Below are 25,644 nucleotides of genomic sequence, written 5' to 3'. Positions count from 1 at the left end.
AGTTAGTTCTGAAGATGTGCTTAAGCCCAGCTTCTTAAATTGTGATTTGCAATCTGTAAGTGAATGTAGTGTTGCAAAATTATGATTTATTATCAGTAAATGTTTGATTTGTGTGCCTGTTTATATATTTTGGGTTACATAAAAATTTCTCAGATGAAAAAAAAAGTCACGAGTGGATAAAATTCAAGAAGTCCTGCTTTAAAGAAAGTCAAAAATTCTGGAAGGTAGAAGTGAAGACTAAGACAATCTGTACAAAGGTATGAAGTGGGAAAGAAACATATACAAGACAATGCAAGCAGACACATTTTAATAAGGATAGCAGAACCAGCCACTGGTAAAACCAAGAAATCCTTATGGTCTGACCTGCTCCAGTCTGTTTTTTTCTTGCCTAAACTCTAAGCCCATTCCAGCTGTTACCTTCCAGGGTTCCTCAATGCTTTCTTCTGGTGAGGACAAAAGTTAGTAAATAGATGCACTGTGTTCCCAGTAAACACTTTCCTGTTCCAATCTCATAGGACAGAAGAAAGAGGCTGTGCTTTCCCTATAGAATTCCTCTCAAACATGAAAGGATCAATGATTACTTGAGCTGTTGGGTACAACTCACTTATTTTTAGGAAAAGGGTTTGAATGTTCCCAGGTGCCTGAATGATAATTCACATCTAAGGAACTCTTTAATGTTTTCAAAGTACTCCCTTCACCATGGTCCTTTGAAGTGGCTAGTAATAAAAAACATTATTGTCTCTATTTTTCAAACAAGGAAACTGAGGCACAGAGAAGTAAAGTGAGTAGTCTACAATTGCATAGCTAGTGATGGGATTTGACTCTCCTGTTCTTCTGAATGTCATCTTAGGCTTATCTTTGCACTAAGCTAACCCTGTGACTAGAGCGGCCCAGTCAGTTCTGTTTCCTTTCTTCTCCCATCCAGGGGAGGTGCTGAATATACTTCCAGCCCGAATCTGTGGCTCTTACATTATGTATAAATACAAACAAGAGCACAGTGTACCATTTACTCCGCAGCTAGGACTGCGCCTGAACTATTGAAACGCAGATGTCGTCGGCAGAATAACATCTCTCTAGTGGCTTGTCTCCCTGTCTACCTCACTGTCGAAAAATAACTCGCAGTGCTGGGTTAAGCTGACAATAAACACAGGAATTGACTTCGGTGGGAATGAACTCACTTGACTGTTGACAAGAATCGAAGGCAAGACTGCTCTTCCTATGGCCCTGGGTAGGACTGCTGTGACTGAGGCTGATGAAACCTGGTTGTATAATAATCTAGTACAAGAGACGGGGGCTGAGAGCCACCAGGCAGGTCCCAATGTGGTGGCAGCTGTTGGTGCTTCCAGTAGGTCCTCAAAGAGAGTTTTCATGATGACACCTGCTAAAGCCTGTTCCTTTGCTTGTCCCCTGGTTTTGCTTGTTTTTTAAGTGAAGCAAGTACTATAGGCTGAAAAGGATGGATGAAAATATCATGCTTTGTCTTTGCTTTAGCAAATAGCAAACAGTTTAGGAGAGAAACATTCTTGTGCCTTTGTCTATGACTATCATGATGGCCCTAAAAAGAAAGAGTGGTCTAAATGTACCATGTGGTATAGTAGGAAGAATACTATTTCTAGAATCAGAGGAATTGAATTCACATTTTGTTTCTGACCACTTACTACCAATGTGACCTTTGGTATTTGAATCAGTAAACATTTATTAAGTACCTGCTATGTGCTAGGGACTGTCCTAAATGCTGAGGATACAAAGAAAGGAAAAAGGGAGTTCCAGCTTTCAAGAATATAAGCATGGGACTCAATTTCCTCATATGTAAAATGAGGGAATTTAATTTGAAGCTCATTGAGGTAAATTCCAGGTAGAAACTTAGAATTCTATGGATCTTAGGAAGCAACTGTGTGCTGCCTGGGCAGCCAGAACAGGTGGACTTGAGAAATTGAAGGAGGTTCACAGTAATAGCTGAAGAGAGCAGAGCAGAGCTGAAGAGAAAACCGAAGAAAGGGCAGAGTAGAACACAGCCCTGGCCAATAACTACCAAACCGAAGCCAGCCCTGTAGTGTGTCTCCCTCAGTGAGGCAGACTCAGTATCCATCAATCACCTTCCTCCTGGCCGACAGGAGGGATGGTGAGGAACGTTTCAGCAGAGGGCACTCAAGTCCTAGGAATCTGTACTTACCAAACCCCCATATTTGCTCTGTGGCTTCTCAGGGAAGTGGAGATCATGAATCTCTGTAACTCGAGCCCTGGGCCTCATCACTCACAGTGATTGTAGTGGTATTGTAGCCAAGAGTGCATCACTCTAAACAAAACACATGCATGCGGGACCTATTCCACTGAACTAATTTAGATAGCATTTGCTGCCCTCCCTTCTCCCCCAAGAAGAAAAGGGGGGCATATTTTCTTTCCTTTTACTTCTCTTTCCCTTTCTCTCTCTCTCTTCCTTCCTCCCTCCCTCCTTCCCTCTCTCCTTCCTTTCCTCCCTTCCTTTCTTTCTCCCTCCTTTTCTCTCTCTTCTTTCCTTTCTCCTTCTTTCCTTTCTCCTTCCTTCCTTTCTCCTTCCTTCCTTCCTTCCTTCCTTCCTTCCTTCCTTCCTTCCTTCCTTCCTTCCTTCCTTCCTTCCTTCCTTCCTTCCTTCCTTCCTTCCTTCCTTCCTTCATTCCTTCCTTCCTTCCTTTCCCTTTGGAGACTCTGAATTTCCACTGCATGTCACATGGCACTAATGACTACCGTTTTCAGAATTACAAAGTCATTTCTTTTGGTCTGCCCTATGAGGTGGGCAACATCAGTATTATTCAGCCCAGTTTACAGAAGGGGAAACTCAGGCTCAGACAAGTGAAGTAAGTACCAATATCACACAGCAGAATCAAACCCAAGAGCCCTGGCATCCAAAAGCTAGGTCTTTTGATGCAAGGCTCCTTTCCCACAATGCCAGGCTGTTTTTCACATGTGATCCTGTGTGGAGATATGAATCTTGTCTGAGAGCAGCTGATGAACCTTTTCTGTAATTCTAATAGGATGCCCCCGCACTTGTCCTCTCAGACCCTATTCATTTTACAAAAAAAAAAAAAAAAAAAAAAAAAAGTGAAAAGCCGAATTAGAATATGTGCTGCCTGGAAGCACTGTGAGTCCCTAGGTAGGCTCTTGGGGATTAGGGGATGGGGGTGGGGAGGAGAGGGAGAGAAGAGTGGCGGAAAGGAGAGTCTGTTAGCTTGTTTACCAACAATACCAGCTGCCCAGGAATCTTGACATCTAATTCAGGAAGAGATGCAAATGCCACACAAAGCCCTGGGAAAGATATGACTGGGGGGGGGGGGAGAGAAGGGGGGATGAAGCAATAGGTTTTCTTTCACAAGTGGTGTATGACTAGCTCTCTCAAACTGGCACAAATAGATTACACATTCTATGGGAGGAAGAGAGAGAGAGAGAGAGAGAGAGAGAGAGAGAGAGAGAGAGAGAGAGAGAGAGAGAGAGAGAGAGAGAGAGAGAGAGAGAGAGAGAGAGAGAGAGAATCAGTCAGCGAGGCAGGGATGTAGAGAGAAAGAGACCAAAACAGAGAGACAGAGACTGAAACAGAGATAGAGAAACTGAGAGAGACAAAATAAAAAAGAGGGAGGAGAGCTATGAAATGGGAGTCAGAAAACTCGGTTGAAATCCTGAATCTGATCTACATGGATGGGCTGTGTGATCTTGGGTAAGTATTTTGCACTCTTTAGGTTTCAGGATCCTCATCTGTAAAATAGAGATATGTAAGGGGTTCCAGTCTGAAACTAGATCAGAGGCTCTTAATTTGGGATTTGTGGGGACTGAATTTAAATGGGGAAAATGATCCCTTTATTTTGAATAATATGCCCCCAAATTTAGCATTTCCTTCGGTTATGGATTTGGGGGGAGAAATTCTGAAAAGGGTCTTTGGGATTCTTTGGACTTTCCAAGACTTTCTAAATCTAAAAGGTTAAGAAACCCTGGCCTAGATGGTTTCTAAGATGCTTCCATGGTCTCTGAAAGGTGTGTGTGTGTGTGTGTGTGTGTGTGTGTGTGTGTGTGTGTGTGTGTGTGTGTACATACCTCACCCACATATATTACATAGATATATTTGTGTGTGTATATAAAATATGTGTGCAGTGTAAATAGATAGAGAATGAATAGATCGACTAGTAGATAGAGGGACAGACAATCAGTCTGTGTTCCCACTCAGCAGAGTATGACAAAAACCCTGAAAGGCACCTTAACTGTCCTGCAGTTCCCATCATAGTGTTATGCATAGTATCTCTCCATGACCCAGAAAAAGCATTTCATTGGCCCTCAACTGACCTTTTCTTCTTTACTCAGTCTCTTCTGTGGCTCACACTGCAGAATTTTGGGGAGAATAGGGAAAGTTCTGCTCTCTCATGTAAACCAAGAGTTAGAAAGGAAGAGCCCTTGATCAAGCTAAGAGAATGATGGAGCTGGAGGAGACTTCAGAGCTCATTTTGTCCAAAGTTCTCATTTTACAGAGGAGAAAGCTGAAATACAGATAGGACAAGGGATTTGTTCTAACAATAGAGCAGGGCTAGAAATCAGGCTCCCCCCTTCTATCATTCTACTTTTGAGAGGCTCAGGCTCATCAGAAGTTGTGGGCCTGGAACTATCACAGTGGACAAAGTATTGGGCTTAGAGTCATGAAGACCTGAGTTTAAATTTCAGCCTCGAATATTTCCTAGCTATGTGATCATGAGCAAGTCACACTTAATTTCTATTTACCTCAGTTTCCTCATCTGTAAAGTACATTCCATAATTGTACCCACCTCTTAAAGCTGTTGTGAGAATCAAATGAAATAATAATTATAAAACACTTACCACAGTGCCTAGTATATAGTAAACTTTATATAAATTTTATTTTATTTATTTTTATTAATTAATAAGTAATTAATTTAAATTTAAAGCCTTGGTGACATTAGTAGGGACAAAATAAATGCCCCCATGCCCAACAGAAAATAAGTGAGCTGGGACTGGGGACAATACCAATAGAAGTTTCCTTCATAACCTGAGTCATTTTTTTATCTGATGACTTCATTGGAGGGGTTTTGTCCCCTTTCCCTTCTATTTACCCTCTTTCCTCCATTTATTGGCTGACATCCTGGCTTCATCCCTAAACATTTCTCCACCTTAATATTCTGTGCACACCCTCCATTTTCTGGCAGTGTCTTGTCCAAAAACCACCTAACTGCCCCTGCACCCTAATCCCCTTACTCCCACCTTTTGGGGCCTGCTGGTTTCTTCAGTTCATCATTTCCCCCCTGCCACAATTTCTCTTTTCATTCTTGCCCTATACCACTGGCAATTTTATTCTTGGAATGTCAGGCCTTTACTCTTCTTCAGCTAAAGGACATACAGTCCTGTTACACATCTACTCTGAGCCTGAAGGCTTTGAAAATATCCAAGTTATAAACAACCAGGGGACTGGGGTGGGGGGGGGGGAAGAGAAGCTTTGCAAGGAATTCCTCCCCCAAGATAAGGAATCGTCCTCTTGGGTGCTCTGGACTTAAAGGAAATTGGGGGCAACTAATTGGTGCCCTGGGGAGAGCACCTTTGCCCTCTCTAAGTAATCCATTCGTTCTCTTTAGCACTTAGCATCATACGAACACATAGTATAAATACTTGTTGACTCACTTCTTCATCTTCATTATTTCTTTCTCCCTAGAAGAGAGAGATGGTGGCTTCCTTTCCTCAGAACACCCGACTCTTTTATGGGAGGTCTTGACTGCAGCTCTCTGGCTGCTGCTTGTCTCTTTGCCCTTCTCTCTTTTCTCTGGGGCCCCATTTTCCAGTGACTGCCCCAGGAAACCAGCCACTCTTTTCGGAAGAACTGAGCCGAATAAAGACAAAACATCCCGAGGTCCCTACTGGAAGATATTGGGGAAAAACATTTTTTTTTTTTTAAGCAAGCTTTTGGTTAATGCCCTTATGAGATGTTTAGAGACTCTCTTTTTCTCCTTTGCTTCACGTCTCCCGTCCCTCCTCCCCTGCAAAGTCAGAACCTCCATTTCAGGCAGAATAGACTCCCTTCCCCCTCCTCTTCCATTTATAAGAAACCCTGGAAGACAGCACCGGCCACCCGCCCTCCCTCTCTCCCAAAGGCCCAGCCCCTGTGTTCCGACAAGGAGGAACGAAATAGGGAGGAAAATGCAAAGGATGAATGGATCGAATGTTTGTAAGAAAATGAAAAATTTGTTTTTCAGATGTTGGGGACCTGCTCTTGTTAGACAGCTGGCAAGTGAGAGAAACTGGAAATGACAAAGAGATTCAACCATTTAAATAGAAGAAAATAAATCCACACACGGGCCTAGCCCCAGCGGGGTGACAGCTCCTCGGATTTATCTGCAGTAGTCCTAGTCTTTATCTCTGTCGAAAGGGTCATTAAACTCGTCTAACTGCGAAATTCCCATCTTCGCGGGGGCGCGGCTCCCTCCCAGTCTTTCTTCTTTTACCTCCGAGAAACACTTGAAAAAAAATTGCATCTTCAATAATAAACAAGGTGCTTTCATTAACCCTTCCGGGGCCGCTCCCCCTCCCCCTCTGACTCTGCTTCTCCGCTAGAGAAAACCCCGAGTTTAGCTCCTGGCCCCTGGCTAAGCCCGCACCCATTCTCCTTAGGGGGCTCCCTGCCTCCGACCGGGTTCCAGCTTTCAAAGGGTGCCCAGCTTGTGTGTCTGGGTGGGGGATGGGGTCGGTAGAACGAGGTGCGGGCTGCGGAATGTGAGGAAGGCAGGGGGCTGATTGCCTTAGTCCTCCCGACTCGAAGAGGTCGTCGGGATTCAGTACCCACTACTTCCCGGGATAAACAGACCTTCTCTATTTGGCTTGCTTTCCCGAGCTGTGGGAACGTGGGCACTCCCCTTCTGCCGACTATAACCCCGACGGCTCTCATTCTACAGTAAACGGGCATCACAGGCTCTTCCTCTTCCCCCCTCCCCCTTCCTCTAGCCCTTCTCTTCTTGCCCGAACCCCTGTCTGCCCTTTCCCCGGAGCTTTGGAGGGTCCTGGGCCAGCTTTAGTGCAATCTGGAGTGAGGGATTTGGGCCCCGAGTCTTTTCCTCTCCCCCTCTGCAGATCTCTTTCTAGTGGCCCCATTCTTCCTAGGCCTTGCTCCCCAGACGCCGCCTTCTGACGCTAAGGGTCCTCCGGCCAAGCCCAGGCCTTGACTCTCCCAGTCAAGGGGACGGGGTGGGTAGGAAAGGGAAAAAGCAAAGGGACCTGGGAGAGGGAGGAGAAGCAGAGGCCAGTTCCAGGAGGCCTCTGTGGCCTCCCTCCTCTGTCTGGCCTGACTAGATTCACTCAGTCACCGCAGTGTTTTCCTGCTGGTGCGAGCATGTAGGCATGTGCTTTGGGCAAGTGTGAATTGTGTACGTAAGGATGTGTGTAAGATTGTGTGTCCGTTTGTCTGCAGGTGTGTGTGTGTGTGTATGGATGTATATGTATGAAAGCATTATGTGTACGTGTGTAAAAGAGCTTGTCTAGTGTGCATGAGTGTGAGAGCGCTGATGTGCGTGTGTGTATGTGTGTGTGTGTGTGTGTGTGTGTGTGTGTGTGTGTGTGTGTGTGCATGCGTGCGCGTGTCACTCCACTCCGGGGCTTTGTGCGAGCCGGGGCGATAGCATCAGCGGCGAGGAGGAGGGGACAGAGAGACGCGTGCAGCCCGCCCGCCAGCCCGGCAGCCGGTGCAGGTGGGAGCCCGCGCCGGAGTCGGAGCCGGAGTCGGAGCCGGAGCCCGAGCCCGAGCTGGAGCCGGAGCCGGAGCCAGAGCCAAAGCTGGATCCGGAACGGGCGGTTAGGTTAAGGAAGAGCGCAGCGGAGAGCCTCGCCTAGAAGGGACCTCGGGTCGGGTCGGGGTCGGCATCGGGGTCGCCAGAGGGCGCGGAACCCGGCACCACTTGCGCAGCTGGCTGGCTGGCGGGCGGGCGCTGGCGGGCGGGCTTCCCAGTAAGATGTGCAGAGCGCAGCGGGGCGCTCCTGACTCGCAGCCCCGCTCCGGACCCGGGCTCGGTGGCCAGGAGGTGGCGGCTACGGCCGCCGTGGTGGAGACGGTGAAGGCGGCGGCGGCGGAGGCTCCCGGGCTGCGCGCCGGCTGGTAGAGCGGCCGCCCCAGGGAGCGGAGCAGCCCGCCACGGCCGCGCCCCGGGGAGGCTCGGCGCCCAACGATGACCCGTCCCTGGCGGCGTCTCCAGAGTCTGGTTTGGGAATACTGGGCCGGGCTCCTGGTTTGCGTGCTCTGGATTCAGGACTCTCGGGGAATGCCCCATGTCATCCGGATAGGTAAGGGCTCCGCTGGGCGCGCCCGTCAGCCCGCTCCCTCCCTCAATCCTAACCTGCTTCCTTCCCCGCGCCCGGGCGTATTCGGCCACCCTCCCACTCCCCGGCTTGGTCGAAGCCCCTCGGATCGTATCGCTGTTCCTTGGGGCGGGGCGACAGGGCCAGGCAGGACTGGTGTGGGGGTGGCCAAACTGTCTCTGGGAGCTCCATCCCCATCATTTCCGCCCCGATTCAAGCCTAGGGGACTCTCCATCTATTCCCGCAAGCGGGGTCAGTGCTCAAGAGCTGGTTTCTCCCTGCCTCCCGGTCTCCCTCAGAAATAAAGTCCCCTATCCTGGCTCCTTGTCCACACTTCTCCTGACTCAGGATGGGGCTCGGGCGGACCCAGGCTCGGGGCTTGTGTGTGTGTGTGTGTGTGTGTGTGTGTGTGTGTGTGTGTGTGTGTGTGTTTCAGTAAAGAGCCCCAATTCCGGCCCCCTTCTCACCTTCGGTACTCGGATCTTTTTGCAGGGTTAGGGACAATATGGGGACGACCTTCAAGGCTGGAATTCAAGCAATGGGCAGGGAGTCAAGATCAGGTTTTGGAGCCATGGAAATAGAGCTGGGAGGGAATGAGAGATCGGGGGTGCAGCAAACTTCGGGCTTCTGAATGCTGGCTCGGTCACTTCTGCAGGCTTCTCTTCTCAGTGCCCGCCCCCAGTCTTACGGGGCCTGAGGAGCCTGGGCGGGAGACATCTCAATAGGGACCTGACTATTTTGGGACCTGGACTTTTAGGCATCCCTCGGGGCAGGGCGTGCAACTGGGATCCCGCACTGGGAAGCTCAGCGCAATCTGGCATTATCCTTGATGGAAAGCGAAGGGCTCAGTCTTGCTTAGGGTCCCCCTCTACAGTTAAGGAACTATGGTGCGGACGAAGGGAGGAAAATCCGAAGTGGAGGGCATATTTCGATTTTGTAAGTTCCAACAAACTAGCCGAACCGCTTCTGGATTTCAGCTGTAATCAGCTTTTTGGAGAGCTGGAGCTGACTATTCTTCCTATTTGTTTCTAACCAAGGCAATAACTCGGGGAATCCAACTTTGTTTTCCATCTCAGCCTCCCGCTGGCCTGTCGTGGATTGCTCTGCCTTTTTGTATCCGAATGAGGGGTAAATGGTGCAAAGTATAAAGGAGGAGGGAGTAGAGTGGATGCCCAGCAGGGCGCCGATGTTGCCCCAGGCCCGCGGGGAAATGGGGAATTCACAGTGTTAAGAGGTATGGCTCCGTACGGCTCTCTGACTTGGAAGTCGTGGAAGAGCCTATTTGTTCCTCTTGCTTCCTCTAGAACGAGGAAGAGAGCTGAGGTGCCATAGGAATCATCTGCACCCCCTTCCTTTTTATAAGTACCTAGGAGGGGGTCCTCCGCAGCCTTGGTGAGTCTGGGCTCTTTGCTTTGGGCCGCCAATCGCCATTCTACATGCACTACATTGGGAGTAGAGGAAGAGAATACTGTCTCTGTTTGAGGATTGGCCTTTTAAACCTGCCAAAATCAGTGCCTCTGGACCTAACAGAAGCTTTTTCTTGGAGTTTTCCTATCTTCCTCCTCCCTTGCTCTTACCCGGGTCCAGGGACTTTTTTTCTGGTATCATGGCGTCTTCTAGGCACATCTGGGCATTGGACAGTCCACAAGTCCTATTTCTTCAAATTAGGGCCTTTCTTTGGGCTTATTTTAAGGGGTGTGTTCCAATTCAGAGGCAAGAAAGGCAGTAAGAGCTTATATCTCATACAACACTTTCCTTTTACCATCACCCCCCTCCTCACGGCAGAGTTAACCATGTACAGCTAGCTCTTGGGGGATGCTACTTGTCATTAGGGATCTTCTCCCCTTTTTATCTTCCTATATTCCCCTACAACCACTCTGCTAAGATTTGCCCCCCCAGCCAGGGAAAGGATCCCCTTCCTTGAGTGTAGGTAGAAGACCTGCAGACCTTCTGCAGTGGGGTGCCCTTGGAAAGGCTGAGAAGGGGAAATAACTAGCAAGGGGTGATGGTAAGGGTGGGGAGAATCCTCAAGGGGCCTCAGAGGCCAACTCACGCATTGCAGATACCACTATCTTTCCCACTTTCCCCTCTGTGTATGTGTGTGGGGGGTGACAGGAGGAGGGTAGATAGAGGGTAGATACAGACATCCGAATATGTGTGTTGTTTTTGGATATGGTTTCAGTCCATCCTTAGAGAACAAGCACTTGGTCCTTTGGGGGATAACCTAACTTGACTGTAGTACTCTGTAGGATGGTTATGCATGTGCTCTTGAGGAAGATCAGAGTACAATCCAAGTCACATGGATTTTTTTTTGGGGGGGGATGAGGATGAAACTGGTGAGTTACTATCTAGCAAAACCTTCACCAAACATAGTAAATTGATTATCAGAGGATATCCCTCTTCCTGCAGCTAAGATAGCTGATGGGGTCAGGGACTCCCCATTGAAAAGTGGCACATCACTCAGGCCCACCAGTTTGTCTCCCCCTTCCTGGGGCTCACTATGTAATAGCGTAATTAAAGGAGGGCAAAGTATCAGCTTCTCTAATCATCTTCATATTAAGCCCTGGGATTAATTATCATGTGTCAGACCTGGCCATTCATATCCCAGGCATCCTGGTCCCGTTTTATTCTCAGCAAAGCACGGGCAGCTGATTAGATGCCAAACGTGACTGCCAGTGAGAGTGCCAACCCTGAAAAGAAGAGGCAGTGGTTGGGGTAGCATTCGTAGCTTCCTGGAATGTTCTCCTGAGAAGGCTGAGCCTGTCAGTGCGCCCCTACACCAGTTCTGATGGCCTTTTCAGAGAAGGAGAGAAATATGCTCAACCTATACCCCAATCAACATTATCCCTAAGTGAACTTCTCCCTAACACCCCCACTCCTGGGACCTCATTGTCTGGATAGGTGTCATTAAGGATAGTCAAAAGGGAGAGGGGTCTGGTGTGAGGTAGAGACACAGAGTGCAATTCTTGGAAACAGCTCTTATTTGATGGCTCAGTCCTATATTGCCACTTGCTGCCTTTACACTCAGGGCTTTTCCCCTTATTCAGGTTGGGGACACGAATGGAGGCTTCCTCTGCAAGTGTGGAAGCAGAGGGGGCTTTGGGGCTGGAAGAGAGGCAGTTTTTATCCTCCTGTTTATTGGCCTCTTTGGGGGCTTAAATTTCCGTTCAGACAGGGAGCCCGGGAGGGAGCCCTGCCGCGTGACGGAGTGTTTGAACAATCCATCTTGAATAGATGAATTGCTCTGCTCTGTCTTTTTGTAATTGTGTCTATCAGAGGAAGAGGTCAAGGCATTGATTGCTTGGATGGGTGGCAAGTAAGAAAGAAGAGCGATCGAGGGAGGAAGAGAGAGAGGGAGAGAGAATAATTGGATTGTAGCCCAAGGAGAAACCCCCCCCCCCCACCATTGATTATTTCATATGAATATGTGGAAGATGTATTCTCTGTGTGATTACCAAGTGTTGATCTTTGAAGGTTTACAAGGCATATTGTAGGGTATTATTATTATTAATGTCATTGTTGTTCAAATGAATCTAATCTTAATTCATTGCAACAGTTATAATAGATGGGCTGATCAGTCTAGAGTGCTTCAATGATGTGTTATAGGGAGCAGAATTTCCTGGTAATGTCACCTTTTAGGTCTAAATTTCTATGGTTCCTCTTAAGCCTAAAATTCTATGACTGATCCAGTTGGAAGGTCTATTGGGAAGAGTTCTGGGACTGGGTGTCATTTCCTCTGCTAACACTATGTGACCTTGGGACATTTTTTTTTATCCTTGCTGAGCCTCAGTTTTCAGTTATGTCAAATGAGAAGGTTGAAATAGTTCATCTCTAAAGTCCCTTTCCACTTATTGGAAAGATTTTTGGATTTAAATTTAAATTCAGAGGACCTGGGTTCAAATATTGCTCCTGTTCATTTATTTATGTGAATTTGGGCAAATAATTTAATCTTTCTGGGTCTCAGTTGGCTCTTTAGTCTAGATGACCCCTGAGATCCTTTTCAGTTCTAAATTTATGAATCTAGGCTGTTCTGCGATTTCCAGGATTCTTTGCAATTGACACCCCGTGACAATTTTGATCTAAGAGAGGAATAAAGCGTTAAGCTATGCGGCCTGGTATTGAGATAAAAAGTCATGATTTCAAGGCAGGAGGCATAGAAGGCCAGGAATGATGTTCCAACACCCTTGTGGGTAATAAATTCTTTGAATGGAGCCAGAGCAAAGGAGAAAGTCCGATGCTGAGTCCAGCAGGGCTGGGCAATTGATGGAGAATGGGAGAGCCCTGTTCTGATTGCCCTCCCTAAAATACAGACATGGAGTAAAAAAGACTCTGGCTGATGGCTCCTGGGCTTTTTGGATGTATGTGGGGCCCCTGCCTAAGCAAGAGTCTACTACTTGTAGACTACTAACTCGTGCATGGTCCAGGAGAGGGGGCTTTCCCCAGAAATCTTGAAGAGGCCTGAAGCTCCTCATGTCAGTTCTGCCAAATGGTCCTGAACACCCGTCTTTGAGTTCGGGAGCTGCTGCAAGTGAAACAATGAGAAATTTCTGGCGGTGACTGGCGATGCGATGAAACATCCCTGTGTAGGAGCAGACAGGAGCTGAATGAAGATCAATAGGGTTCCCCCCCTGGAAGTAAATAGCTTCAGACAAGTAGCTTCCTGCCACCTGGGAGTGGCCGAGGGGCCTTAGAAAGCATTCAATTCAGGAGTTTGTGCTTCTCCACCTACCAGCCCAGCTGCTGCTGCCAACCCGTCTCCACCTCCCCTTTCTCCACTGTGAGCTTAATTTCTTCTGTATGGGAGCCCCACACTGTGTTACATAGCTTTTTGACGTCAGGGCGAACTCGTGTGTGTGTGTGTGTGTGTGTGTGTGTGTGTGTGTGTGTGTGTGTGATTTAAGCAAGACTGGAGAGATCAGAATTCTGAGCTGACAGGGCTCTGGGGAGTGGGTGGCTTCTGGGCAGTATGATTAGGACATTGTAGAGCCCAGATCCAACACGATCTCATTCAAAGAGATTGCACAGGATGAAGGAAGTAAGGAGAAAAGGCTCTCCATCCTCCTTCTCAAATTGGCAACTGAAGAGTGAGGTACAGAGGAAACAGCACTAGATTTGGAGAGGCCCCGGCCTTGAATCCTGGAGTAACTGTTCGCTTGCCTGTGTGACCTTTGAGCCAGTCGATTCAATTCTCTGGCCCCAATTTTACCATCTACAAATTGAGGGGGTTGGACTAAGTAATTTCTAAGGTCTCTTCAAGCTCCAAATCGGTGATCTTATTTTTATTTTATTTTTTTAAAGCTTCTCTCTGAGGATGGATATAGCTTCTTCTTCTTTTTTCTTAACATTACCTCTCAGAACCCTGTGGCACCCTGCAAGTTTCCCCTCCCTCCCTAAGAGGAACGGTGCTGAGAATGGGGAGGAGAGAGGGAATGATAGGGCAGCACTTCGCTGCTCACTGGAGATACAAACCTGTCTGGCTGCAAACCATAGGGATGGGGATTGGATCGGTCTGGAAATGGCCTGTTTCGATAAAGAGGGATGAAGCTGTGGTGGGTAGAATAAAGCATCAGCTGTCTTATTTGGTCCTATTGGCTTGGGTTGAGAGAAAGCTAGAACTTTCTATATCTTTGGGGGGCTTGGTGAGGCCTTGGTGAGACACTGCCTCTTCTTGTGGTCATTTCCATCTCGGGTCTAGCACTAGACTCTCCCCTTCTCTGGATGTCCTCCTCCTAGAACACATTTAGGGCTGCTGGAAGGGAAGGGCGGAAGGCGATTTTCAATGGCCTCTGATTCAGAGGCAGGGCTGGCTCATCTCACGTTGTGTGGCCGGGGAGGCCTCCTGAGGTAAGAGGAGAAACCGTGCGAGAAGAACAATCCTGAACAAGGTGTGGGATTTTCCCTGGATAGCTAGCTAGTTGCGTGTGGCGGGACTCGGAGCCGCGGAAGTGGCAGGCATGGAAAGGGAGCGGCAGATGGCTGGCTGGCGTCTCTGGAATAGCTCCGTTTTCCCAGCGCAGATTCCCCGCAGACAGCGGCAGAGGGCAGTGTGCTTCGGCTCCGGCGCTCCAGCCTTCCGCACACCTTGTGATGGCGAAGCCCCGGAACGCGTTCCCAGAGGGGCGCTGGATGCTCTCCGTTATGTTTTAAAGGGGGATTCTGGGTTTTTGAGCCAGCGTCGGAGTATGAGCTGAGGCAGTGGTTTCCTGGTCAACGAGCTCGATGGGTGTATCCCTCCCCTCTCCTCCCCAAGCCCCCAAACTAAAACAAAACCCCAAAACCCAAGCAGCAGTTACATGGAAAAAGCCTGAGAGAACGACTCTGGAGTCCAGTGTAGCTTCTGTATAATCAAGGAGTTGAACTGATGAATTCTTTGAGTTCCGTTCCCAGCATGGCTCTGTTATTTATTCCCTTTGTCATCTCCGACAATTTGCTTGACCTCCCTTTACCTCAGTTGGCTTTGAAGATGTCTTCTTGGGTCTTTTATTCTGAAGGACATTTCCAAAAAGGTTTTCTGAGAGGTATTGTGACATGTTATAGGAGCATAGAGTTAAAACTGGAAGAAACCTTAGAAAATTACCCTGTTTTACCTCATCACTTTACAAAAAAGGAAACTGAGGTGGGAGAGGGAGCCACAGCTAAATTGTTTGACCAAGGGCAATACAAGTAGCAGAGGAAAGAGTTGAAACTAGATGCTTTGATGCTCCATCCAGCATCCTTTGCGTAGTGTCACTTTATTCTAGCCTTTGTTTATGCTATTCTAAGCAGTATTCAAGCTACTGGGTTCTCATTCTTTCCTTTTAGATATTTAAGGTTGCCTTGATCTGCCAGTCAGTCAATCAACTAGTATTTATTAAGTGCTTACTATGTGCTAGACACTGTGCCAAGTACTGGTTAAGGTTGCCTTGATCTGGCAATCAGTCAGTCAGTCAGTCAAGTATTTATTAAATGCTTACTATATGCCAGATATTGTGCTAAGTACTTGAAATACAAACAAAGGCAAAAAAAAACCAGTCTGTTCTCAAGGAGCTCATCTTAACGAGGAAAGCAATATATAAATAACTGTACTTGCAACATACATGAATATTTCATACACTATATTAAAATATGCTGTGTGTCATAATAACATGCATTATTATATATTACATATAGTATATATGTTAAATGCAAACCAAGTTCAGATGGAAGGTATTAACAGCAGAAGTATCAGGAAAAGTCTTTTGTTGAAGGTGATATTTGAGCTTAAAAGAAGTCAGGGAAAGTGATAAGTGGAAGTGAGCATAGCCTAAGCATGGATACAACTATAGAATCTTAAAATCAGAAAGGATCATTGAGATTATCAGTCTCTATCTGAAGCATGAAGGACAATTGGCAAGAATTGCCCAAAGATAGGGTTCAAGATTTCAGGTTCTGTTCTAACTCCAGATCCAGTACTCGCTACCCTGTGTCTCTTAATTGCCTATAAGATAATGAGAAGAGATGATTAAAAAAAAATCCATGAAGTGATTAGCAGTGTTTAAATAATTCAGGAACTTTGTCTCCTTCCTGCTCCCTGCATAGGAGTGGAAGTTCAAATTTTAACTTTTAGACCTTGTATGGTCTTGCTGGATACTTTGTTAGCTATGCTAATCTCAGTGTCCTGCCTGAATGATAATGATTAACAATACTAATAGCTAACATTTATATATTAATTTAAAGTTGGAAAATGTTTCACAAAAATCTCACTTGATCTAATGATCAACAACACTGAGTAAAGTGGTATTGTTATTCCATTTTGCAAATTATAAAGTTGAATCTGAGAAGGGTTAAACCTGTAAATGTCTCTGGCAGGATTCAAATTCAGAACTTCCTAGCTCCAGGCCTAGCACCCCACATACCATGACACTTAATTGAATCCTTTGTTCTTTCTGCCACACCAAGATGTTTCTTAAAAAATGGTCAGAGAGTGGCATTTGGAAACCCTTTAGGAAAAGGAAAGAAATCAAAGGTTGCCAGGATCAGAGTCTGGAAGGTTGTTGTTGTTGTTGTTGTTTTTACATATTATAAGTGTATATATGTAGGTTGAATTGAATTGATTCATCCTCTGTCACAGCTAACTCTTGAGGGACTCTGTTTTGATCCTCTAGACATCAAAGGATTTTACTCTCTGTCCTTACCTAAATGTTTGTAGAAAGAAGTTCCAGGGTATCTTCCATTCCCAGAATTCTCAGAGCTAGCTTGAGTTTCTCTCCTTTACCCATTAGCCTGTGAACCTGCTGGGTTGAAACCAGCATCTAGAATAGAGAAGTCCTTGGATGAAATAAACACATTACATAGCAAGGAGAGGACCTAGACAATGAATGGAAGCAGTAAACATAGTTACACTATATATGTCCTTCATTGAGTTTTTAACCAGGAAAGTCCTATGGAAGATGAGGGAAGGGGAGATTGTTCCCCTGAGTACTTAGGATCAGCCATAGTTTTAGGGTGAAGGGACTTGAGAGAAAAAATCTTAGCATGGTAGATTATCAAAGCTAACAGGAACCTCAGAGGAAATAGTCCAGTAGTCTTTTAGAAGTATGAAATACCTCTATAATGTCCCCAACACAGCCAATCAAATTATAAATGGAAACCTCTGGAAAGAGTTCACTCCCTTACAAGGCAGCTCATTTTATTTTTGAATACCTCAGGAATTTTTTTTCTCTAATATTCCAACTTCTCCACAATTGCTTCTAGTTGTTTCCTTTCAAGACAAGCAGAAGACATCTTATCTTTCTTCCCCATGGAAGACTGCTTGTTAGATATTTCGAGTCATTCTCAATTTCCTAAATAGGTCCTTATATAGCATGGTATTCACCTCTCTGCTCTCTCTGAGACAGCTAGATGGTATCATTGTTAGAACACTAAGCTGGAATCAGCAAGATTTGGCTTCAAATCTGATGTCAGATACTTACTAGCTGTGTGACTGTGGGCTAGACTCAACTTCAATTTCCTCAACTATAAAATAGAAATAATAATAGCACCTACTTCCCAGGATTGTTGTGAGGAGCAAATGAAATAATATTTGTAAAGCATTTCCCTTCCTTCTTTCCTTCCTTCCTTTTTTCTTTTCTTCTTCTCTTCCCTTTCCTTTCCTTTCCTCCCTCTCTCCCTCCCTTCCTCCTTCCTCCCTTCCTTCCTTCCTTCCTCCCTACTATCTCCCTTCTTCCTTCCCTCCCTCTCTCCTTCCCTTCCTCTCTCCCTCTCTTGCTCCCTTCTTTTCTTCCTTCCTTCCTTCCTTCCTTCCTTCCTTCCTTCCTTCCTTCCTTCCTTCCTTCCTTCCTTCCTTCCTTCCTTCCTGTAATGTCCAGACTAGTTCCCTGGAGGGGCTCAGGATCAGTCAGAGTAAGGATTAATCAAAATTCTTGTTCTTTAGGGGGAGTAGTGAAGGATGCAGGCAAGCTGCCATGCAGCTTGCCAGAGATGTATCCTAGATTCTGGAGTCCGGAGTCTCCAGCTTCTCTCCTTGTCCTGCAGCCAAGTGCCAATGACTTCTCTCTCCCACACCCTCAAATCCTTGCTTACAATTATCTCACCAACATTCAGCAAACATCAATGGTGTGGAGAGCCATCACATCTTATCTAAATATGTGTATAGAGTCACTATCTTGAATGGAATAGGTAATTAGCCTTAAATGTTCTGCTGTCTGATTCAAGCATTCCTTTAGGAGTTTCAGTCCTCTATATTTCCTTCCTTCCTTCCTTTCTTCCTTATTTCTCTCTTCATAACATGATCTTGTTTGCCAATGCCACAAAAGCATAGTATCTTAGATAGAGGTGACACTTCAGAGATAATTTGATCCAAATTCCTTTCATTTGAATCATCCACTTGGAAAAGGACAAAGAGCTCCAAATGGGTACTGACAGATCTGTCTTCTCCCTCCCTGCTTTAAACCTTACCTTTCTATTAGTACAGTCATTTAGCCTTTTAGGGCCTCTATGCCACATCATTTTTTTGTATTGAGCTTGTGGTTCACTAACTCTCCACTACTACCACCCCTCCCTACCCCAAGCAGATACTTTTCATTTGAACTATTCTCTGTTCTAATGTTATATCTGTTCTATCTTACATTTACACAATTGATTTTTTGAATCTCAGTGTAGAAGTTTGCATTTCCTCTTTTCATTTCATCCTTCTTAGTTTCACTCTGTTGATTTTTTTTTTTTTTTGTGGATCTTAACTCTGCCATAAGATATGTTAATGATCCCTTTCAGCTTCATGTCAACTACAAATTTATTAACCATATCATTCATATTTCCATCCAAAGTATAAGCAACAGTTTTGAACAGGCCAGTGCAAAGACATGTGACAATAAAGGTCTCTCAGTTGCCATGGATCCATTAATCACTGCTCTTTGAGTACAGTCTTTTAGACATTTCTGAGCCCACCTAGCTGCACAATCATAGAATACATGTCTCTTCAGCTTGTCCACAAAGATTTTTTTAAAAGCTCTGTCAGTTATCGGGCTGAAAAAATAATGACTGGAGTTAATGGTATATTCCAAATGGACCAGTTAGGTTGTTCCAATAGGTGGGTCAATTTTCGGGAATGCTCTAATGTGTTAACTCAGAGTAGTGTTGTACTGTATTTATCTCATATCTCTGGCCCATGGGGCACTGTTTCCTCTTCACATTTCCAGCATTTTAATTGAAATGCATTTTGCATGTGCTCCAGAGCTGGGAAGCCTATCTCCTGTCTGCTGTGGGAGTCTCCTTCTGGGATTTTGTTAGGCAAGTCCCGATTATTTTCTTTTTTGAATTTCTTCCTGGTGCGGGGTGGATGGATCCCCTGGGGGGTCAATGAGAAGACAGTGACACTCAGAGGGGCACTGGCAAAGGGTTGGTTCCCGAGAGGCAGGAAAGCCAGAGTTCCATTGGGAATTATCAGGTGAGGAGGCCATTAGCAAAAAACTGAGGAGGATAGTGTCCCCACGGTAATGATACAGATCAGAGATAATGAGATGGAGGGAGGTCCAGGGGGAGTGGTAGAGGTGGCTGAGAAGCTTTTGGTGCCAGAGAAGATAGAAAGAAAAGGGAGATAGAAGGAGATAAGATTCTGGGGTATGTGAAGAGGATTCCAATCTACAGGAGACAATTAAACCTTGCCCTATTAAAATAGCTTGATGCAGACATTAAGAGAAAGACAACAGAAGGGAGAGCTTACTGAGTTCTTGTAGCCACTGAAAGGATGGAAATTAATGTGGAAATTAGGAAAGAGTCTTGTGACCAAAGAATCTAGAGTTGAAAGAGACCTCAGGGCCAATCACCTTATCTTACATAGGAGGAAACTGAGGCTCAGAGAGTTTAAACGAACTGCCCAATGATGTGGTGATTGTAATGGGGCAGACCTAGAGGGCAAACCTAGATTGTCTAACTCTGAAGCTAGCTCCATACATATCCTATACCCTCTCTTGCTTTGAAGTGTCAAATTATATTTTAACTAAAAGATTGCAGAATTCATTAGGGAAAGCAGGGTCTGATAACTAATACCACTTTTTTTCTTTTGCTGTGTATAATTTTTTCCTTCCCTTTGACTTGGAATCTTTTGATTTCAGACTTGGAATAGACCTTAGTAAGAGGTCATCTAGCTCAACATTCTTCCTTTGGCAGGAACCTCCTTTACAACATTCCTTAGGTGATCATTCAGATGATGCTGGAATATTTTCATGAATGAAGACCTCACCACCTCCCAAGTCTATTCCATTGTTGAGTGGTACTAATATCTGATAAACATTTTTCTTTATAGTGAATTGAAACTTGTCTCCTTGTAAGGGAAATGCCCATGTCTTATACACATGAATTATTTATTAGTCACATCTCTTTAATCCTGTACATGTGCAATTGATTTTTTTAACGCAAGTGTAGGGCTTTATATTTAGCTGTAAATTTAATTAGTTTGGTTCATCATTATAGCCTTTCAGGATCTTTTGGAATCTCACCCCGTTACTCAGTCTATCTCTTGGCTTTCTGATAGTTGCAGATTTTTATGTGCATACCATCTCTACCTTCAACCAAGCAATTAATAATTATATATTTTATTAAATGAAAAGAAAAGGTCAAGGACATGTTAGTCTTTTGGGGTTGTTGTTGTGAAGTCATTTTTCAGTTATGTTTTATCCTTTTGGAGTTTTCTTGGCACAGGTACTAAGTGGCTTGCTATTTCATTCTCCAGCTCACTTCACAGATGAGGAAACTGAGGCAAACAGAGTAAAATGACTTGCCCAGGGTCATATGTATTTGTAGGCATTTGAGACTAGATTGAACTAGGGAAGATGAGCCTTGCTGACTTGAGTACCAGCATTCTATCCACTGCACCACCTAGTGGCTGAATAACAAGTCCAAGAAATGATATTTTCATTGAAGTATTCTACAATCCACTTGGATTATAAGAGGAAACAGATGAAGAGTTCAAGAAACAAGTCACAAGGCCACCATAGCTGCATGATATAGGAAGCTTCAATTATTTAGACATTGATGTAGAATTCTCTTTCTCTTTGTTTCTCCTGTCTCTCCCTTTTCCCAAAAATAAGTCGACTAATTCTTTCTTGGATTGCCAAGAATAATCAAAAGATAGAGGAACCAATGAGAGGATTTGCTACTCTAGAACTGATTCTTACCGACAAGGATAAACTGGTTGTTTAAAGAGAAATGATGGGAACCTTGAGGTGAAATGATCACTCTTACATTTTGGGATAGAAAAAAGAAAATCTGGATCTTGTATGAAATCTGATCTAGATTTTTAGAGAGAAGATAGCAAAGAGTTCAGAGAAGGAATAGATAGCATCCTTTTGTCTATTCTGTAAAGGAAGTCTATTGAGAGATAGGGACTTACCAAGAATGAAACTTAGCAGATACAAAGAGAAATTGTCCTGTTGGGAAGCAAAGGGAGAATCTGTCTAAAGAGATCAATGTGGATGCACAGGTGAATTTAGCTTTATGAGATACATATGAGGAAAAAAAAACATACAATAAACTATATGAACTGATACAAAGGGAAGTAAGAACTGGGAGAGCATTGTAACAGAGTTACTGTAACAGTAACAGAAATGTTATAATAATGATTAACTGTGAAAGATTTGGCTACTCTGATCCACATAGTGATCCAAGACAAGTGCAAAAGACTCATGATGAAAAAATGCTGTCCACCTCCAGAGAGAGAACTGATGAACTGTGTGCAACTGCATGCAAACTGAAGTATAATTTTATTGTTTTCTTTATTTTTTTTGTTTCTGCAATATGGTTCATATGGAAATATTTTGCATGATTTCACATATGCAGTTGATATATTTTTCTTGTCTTCTCAGTGGAGGGGTAAAGGGGAAGAGAGAATTTTAATCTCAAAATTTGAAAACAAATTGCATTAAACAAAATTTGAAAATTGAGCAAAAATAGTCATTTAAAAAGATACATATGGGGATATGGAAATAAAGGTAAGTAATGGAGGTTGAGTCCAAAAGCATACAGTGGCTATAATAAAGATATCAAGAGTGCTAAAGTTTTGAATGTATTGAGATTGGCAAGGAAACTTAAAGACATGATACTATAATCCTATGACAAAAGAGTTATTAATTATTATTTTTAAAAGTTCTGTTGGGTGGAGGAAGGGGAGGTAAAGATTATTGAAGTTCTACTGGGAGTGGATGGGACAATTATAATGGATGTTAGAAAGAAGGTTCAACTCTTCCAAGGCAAATTATTTTTATGTCAAAAATGACAGAAAAAAAGCAAGACTAATAGAAAGTTGAAATCTACAACTTTGACAGGGTACCTTATTGCCACTGATAAATTCAAATCATTAAGCCCAGATTAATTATAAACCAACATACTGAAAGTAGTAGCATACATGATTTTTGAATAGGATGGGTGCTGCAAAGTTGATAAAGGGTAAATATCCTAAATGCCAAAAAAGGAAAAAGGAAGAGAGCTACAAATTGTAAACCAATGAGATTATCTTCCATATTTGACAAAATTCTATTAAAAGGATGGTTCACAAGGATCTAGAAAAGCAAGCAGTGATTACTAAGTGTCCAAGTCACTCAATCAAGAAGAGGTCATACCAGACTCACTTTATTTTCTTTTTTGGTAAAGTAGGTTGTTGATATATTGGGGAAGGCATTATTAAATAGTTTACTTGGATTTGAGTAATGCATCTGATAAAAATGTCTCGTGCCATTGTTGTGGACAAGATGTAGAGATGCAGGAGACACTATTTAGAATAGTGGATAAAATGCCATTAATGACTTGATGTCAACTGGTAAAGGGATCTACAGTGGAATTCACTAAGGATAAAGGTTTGAGGCTGGACTGTTTAATATTTTCATTAGTGACTTAAAGGCATAAATGTGATACCAAATTTTTAAGTGACACAAAACTGGGAAGTACCACAAACTCACTGAATGACAGTCAGGATTCAAAGTGTTCTTGATAGCATAGAATATTGGGCCAGATTGTGGGTTAGGGACTGGAGTGATAATTCCATTAGCTAAGGCACTCTCTTCCCTATCAAACTGCAATGTGATCATAGTGTTATGTTAGATTGTGGTGACCCACTTTAGGGAAGGACATGGATAATAAACTGGAGAGCAAACTGAAAAGGTCAGTCAAAGGGGTAAAGGGCCATGCCCTATGAGGATTAGCTGAAAGCATAGGGGATATTTAGCCTGTAGAAGAGAAGGTTTAGGGAAAACTCAATAGCTGTTTTCAAGTATTTGACATTAAGTATTTACTTTGTACCAGATCATTATGCTAAGGACTGAGGATGCAAATATAGGCCAAAATAAATATAATATTTATTCTCATTAAAATTATAGTCTAATGGGGAGGGGGAGCATCCAAAGGAGCTGAAAAGGTGAAGATAAAGGTACCTGAGTGTGGTATTAAATTTCAGAAAATCAGAAGCAGAGAAGCTTGACCAGCCTCCCCAAAATAGAGGCCTCAGGAAAATTACACTTTCTCTATAATTTATAGAGATCTGTCTCGGGCATTGAGAAGTTAAGTTAAATTGTCATGAGTCACACAGCCATAATGCATCGAAGTCATGGCTTGAAGTCAGATCTTCTTTCTTTTAAGGTTGACTTCCTATTCTCTACCCTACTTTAGACCATTTCTGGTCAATTGAAATTCAGTGGGGATAAATGCAGAGTCTTCCATTTGGGTTAAAAAAAATGAGCTTTACAAGTACAAGATGAGGGAAGCATGACTAGACAGATTTATCTTTTTTTCTAAAAAAATCTGTAGGTTTTAGTGGCTTGTTAGCTCACTCAACAGAATGGCATCATAACTAAAAAAAGTGAATTTCATTTTGGTCTTAGTATCTAGGAATATAATAGCTCCTCTACACTTTCTTCCCTATCAAACTGCAATGTGATCATAGTATTGTGTTTGATTGGGGTAACTTTTGGGGAGGGACATTGATAATAAGCTGGAGAGCAAACTGAGAAGGTCAGCCGAAGGGGGAAAGGGCCATGCCCTGTGAGGATTGGTTGAAAGCATAGTGGATATTTAGCCTGTAGAAGAGAAGGCTTAGGGAAGACTCAATAGCTGTTTTCAAGTATTTGACTTGCATCTTGAAGAAGGATTATTGGTGTTCTTTTTAGCCCCAGAGGGCAAAACTAGAGTAATGAGTGAAAGTTGGAGAGAGGCAGATAGCTTAACAAAAGGAAACATTCCCTAATTATTAGAGCTATTCCTGGGAGTAAATGGTCTGCTCTGAGATAACTTGGGTTTCTCTGGTAGAGGTTCTCAGGCCGGGTGTGAATGACTACTTTCAGTCCCAGGGAGGTCATAGAGTAGATTCTTGGTGGTATGGAGGTAGGGCTAGTTGGCCTCTGAGGTCCCTTTCAATCCTAGGATTCGGTGATTCTGTAACATGCTGAAATGGGCTTTGGAGGCATTCAAGGAAAGAGGTAAAAAATATCCAACTTACAAAAATAGTCAGTTACAGAACCCAGGGGTCCCATAGTGGGACCCCCTGTACTGACTGTAAAAGAACAAGCCCAGACTTCCTAGAGAAATGAGACTAAGTAAGTTCCTCTCCCATCAGGCTTCCAGCTGGCCTCGGGCTCCCTGGTGGAGCACTCCATCTGGATTACAGGAGCCCCATTACTGCCAGCAGGTGTAGTTCCCCTGCTTAGCTTCCATAGTCTGCATCTTTCCTTGTTTATGAGAAAATGTGTTATACCCTGGTTTTCTGAGGCCATTACTGTGCCATACAGACCAAAATTTGCCCATCCCTCCCTTTAGAGTAACACCTGGAAGCTCTAAGATTCACTGTATCCATCATGTAGTATTTTGTAACTGTTCTTTCCCATAGTAATCATTTTAGAACCTGCTCTTGACCGTTTCCATAATCTCTGGATTGCCAATCCACTGCTGTCTCTACCCTTCTACTCCCTCTTTGCAATCTCTTGCCAGAGGCCTTTCTCGATCCCCTCAGTTGCTCATGTTAGTCTTACCCCAAATATTATGTATCTATATATATTATCCAAGCATTTAGGTGGTGCAGTGGTTAGAGCGCCAGGCCTGGAGTCAGCTAAACCTCAGGTCAAATCTGGCTTCAAATTTATGTCCCTGGGCAAGTCATTTATCCTTATTTGCATCAGTTTCCTTATCTGTATAAATAGGGATAATGAAGCTATTACTTCCTAGGGTTGCTGAAGGATGAAATGCCAGAAATTTGTAAGGCACTTTGTAAAACAGCATATAAAGTCTAGCTGTTATTATTATTATTATTATTATTATTGTTTTACATATGAGAAAACTGATCCTGAGTGAGAGTAAGTGATCTGTCCAGGATCCCAGAGATAATAAATGCCCAAAGCAGAATTTGAGCTCAGGTCTTTCTGACTTCAAGCCCAAAGTAAATAATCCTGGAAATTAACACTGTTATTTATGAAACTTGAACCCTGGTCTTTTTTTTTTGCCTCAATCTAGCTTTTTCTACTATAATACAACACCTTTCAAAAACATCCAAATCCTGAGCCCCTATATGCACATTATCTATAGTCCAAATTCCATCTACAGATGATGAAAAGAAATTGCAGAGGGATGAGATGACTTGTCTACAGTAACACAGAGAGAGGATGTTTATATCTGGTTCACGTGGTATCTAAGTCCACTGTCTTATGCACAACTACACTATGATACCTCTCAATACCCCAATGCGAAGCAAAATAAAACAAAATTCCCTGGCATTATATGGTGCTTAAAGGGTCATGAAATTTATGTTATACCCATTTTGCAGCTGAGGAAACTGAGGCTCAGAAGAAAGATTTAAATCCAGATCTTACTTGCTTTTTAACACTTTACCACAATACTCTATAATGC

General features: G+C 43.9%; 1 protein-coding gene across 5 annotated transcripts in view; it reads left to right on the top strand.

The window, feature by feature from the left end:
* Positions 1-3,514: 3,514 nt before the first annotated feature.
* The window catches only part of GRIK3 (glutamate ionotropic receptor kainate type subunit 3), a 324,916-nt gene continuing 302,786 nt past the window's right edge, over positions 3,515-25,644 (top strand). For 4 of the 5 annotated variants that reach the window (XM_074305178.1, XM_074305176.1, XM_074305175.1 and 1 more), the window contains exon 1: positions 7,696-8,289. In XM_074305178.1, the coding sequence (XP_074161279.1) occupies positions 8,175-8,289 (115 nt within the window). In that variant the 5' untranslated portion in view covers positions 7,696-8,174. Of the gene's footprint in view, positions 3,689-7,695; positions 8,290-25,644 lie in introns of those variants that run through there. The other variant, XM_074305177.1, reaches the window with a different exon arrangement.

The sequence above is a fragment of the Sminthopsis crassicaudata genome, chromosome 3, assembly GCF_048593235.1.
Source record: "Sminthopsis crassicaudata isolate SCR6 chromosome 3, ASM4859323v1, whole genome shotgun sequence".
NCBI lineage: Eukaryota > Metazoa > Chordata > Mammalia > Dasyuromorphia > Dasyuridae > Sminthopsis > Sminthopsis crassicaudata.
The sequence above is the reverse complement of the archived record's forward strand: the minus strand, read 5'-3'. Positions and strand labels throughout refer to the sequence as shown.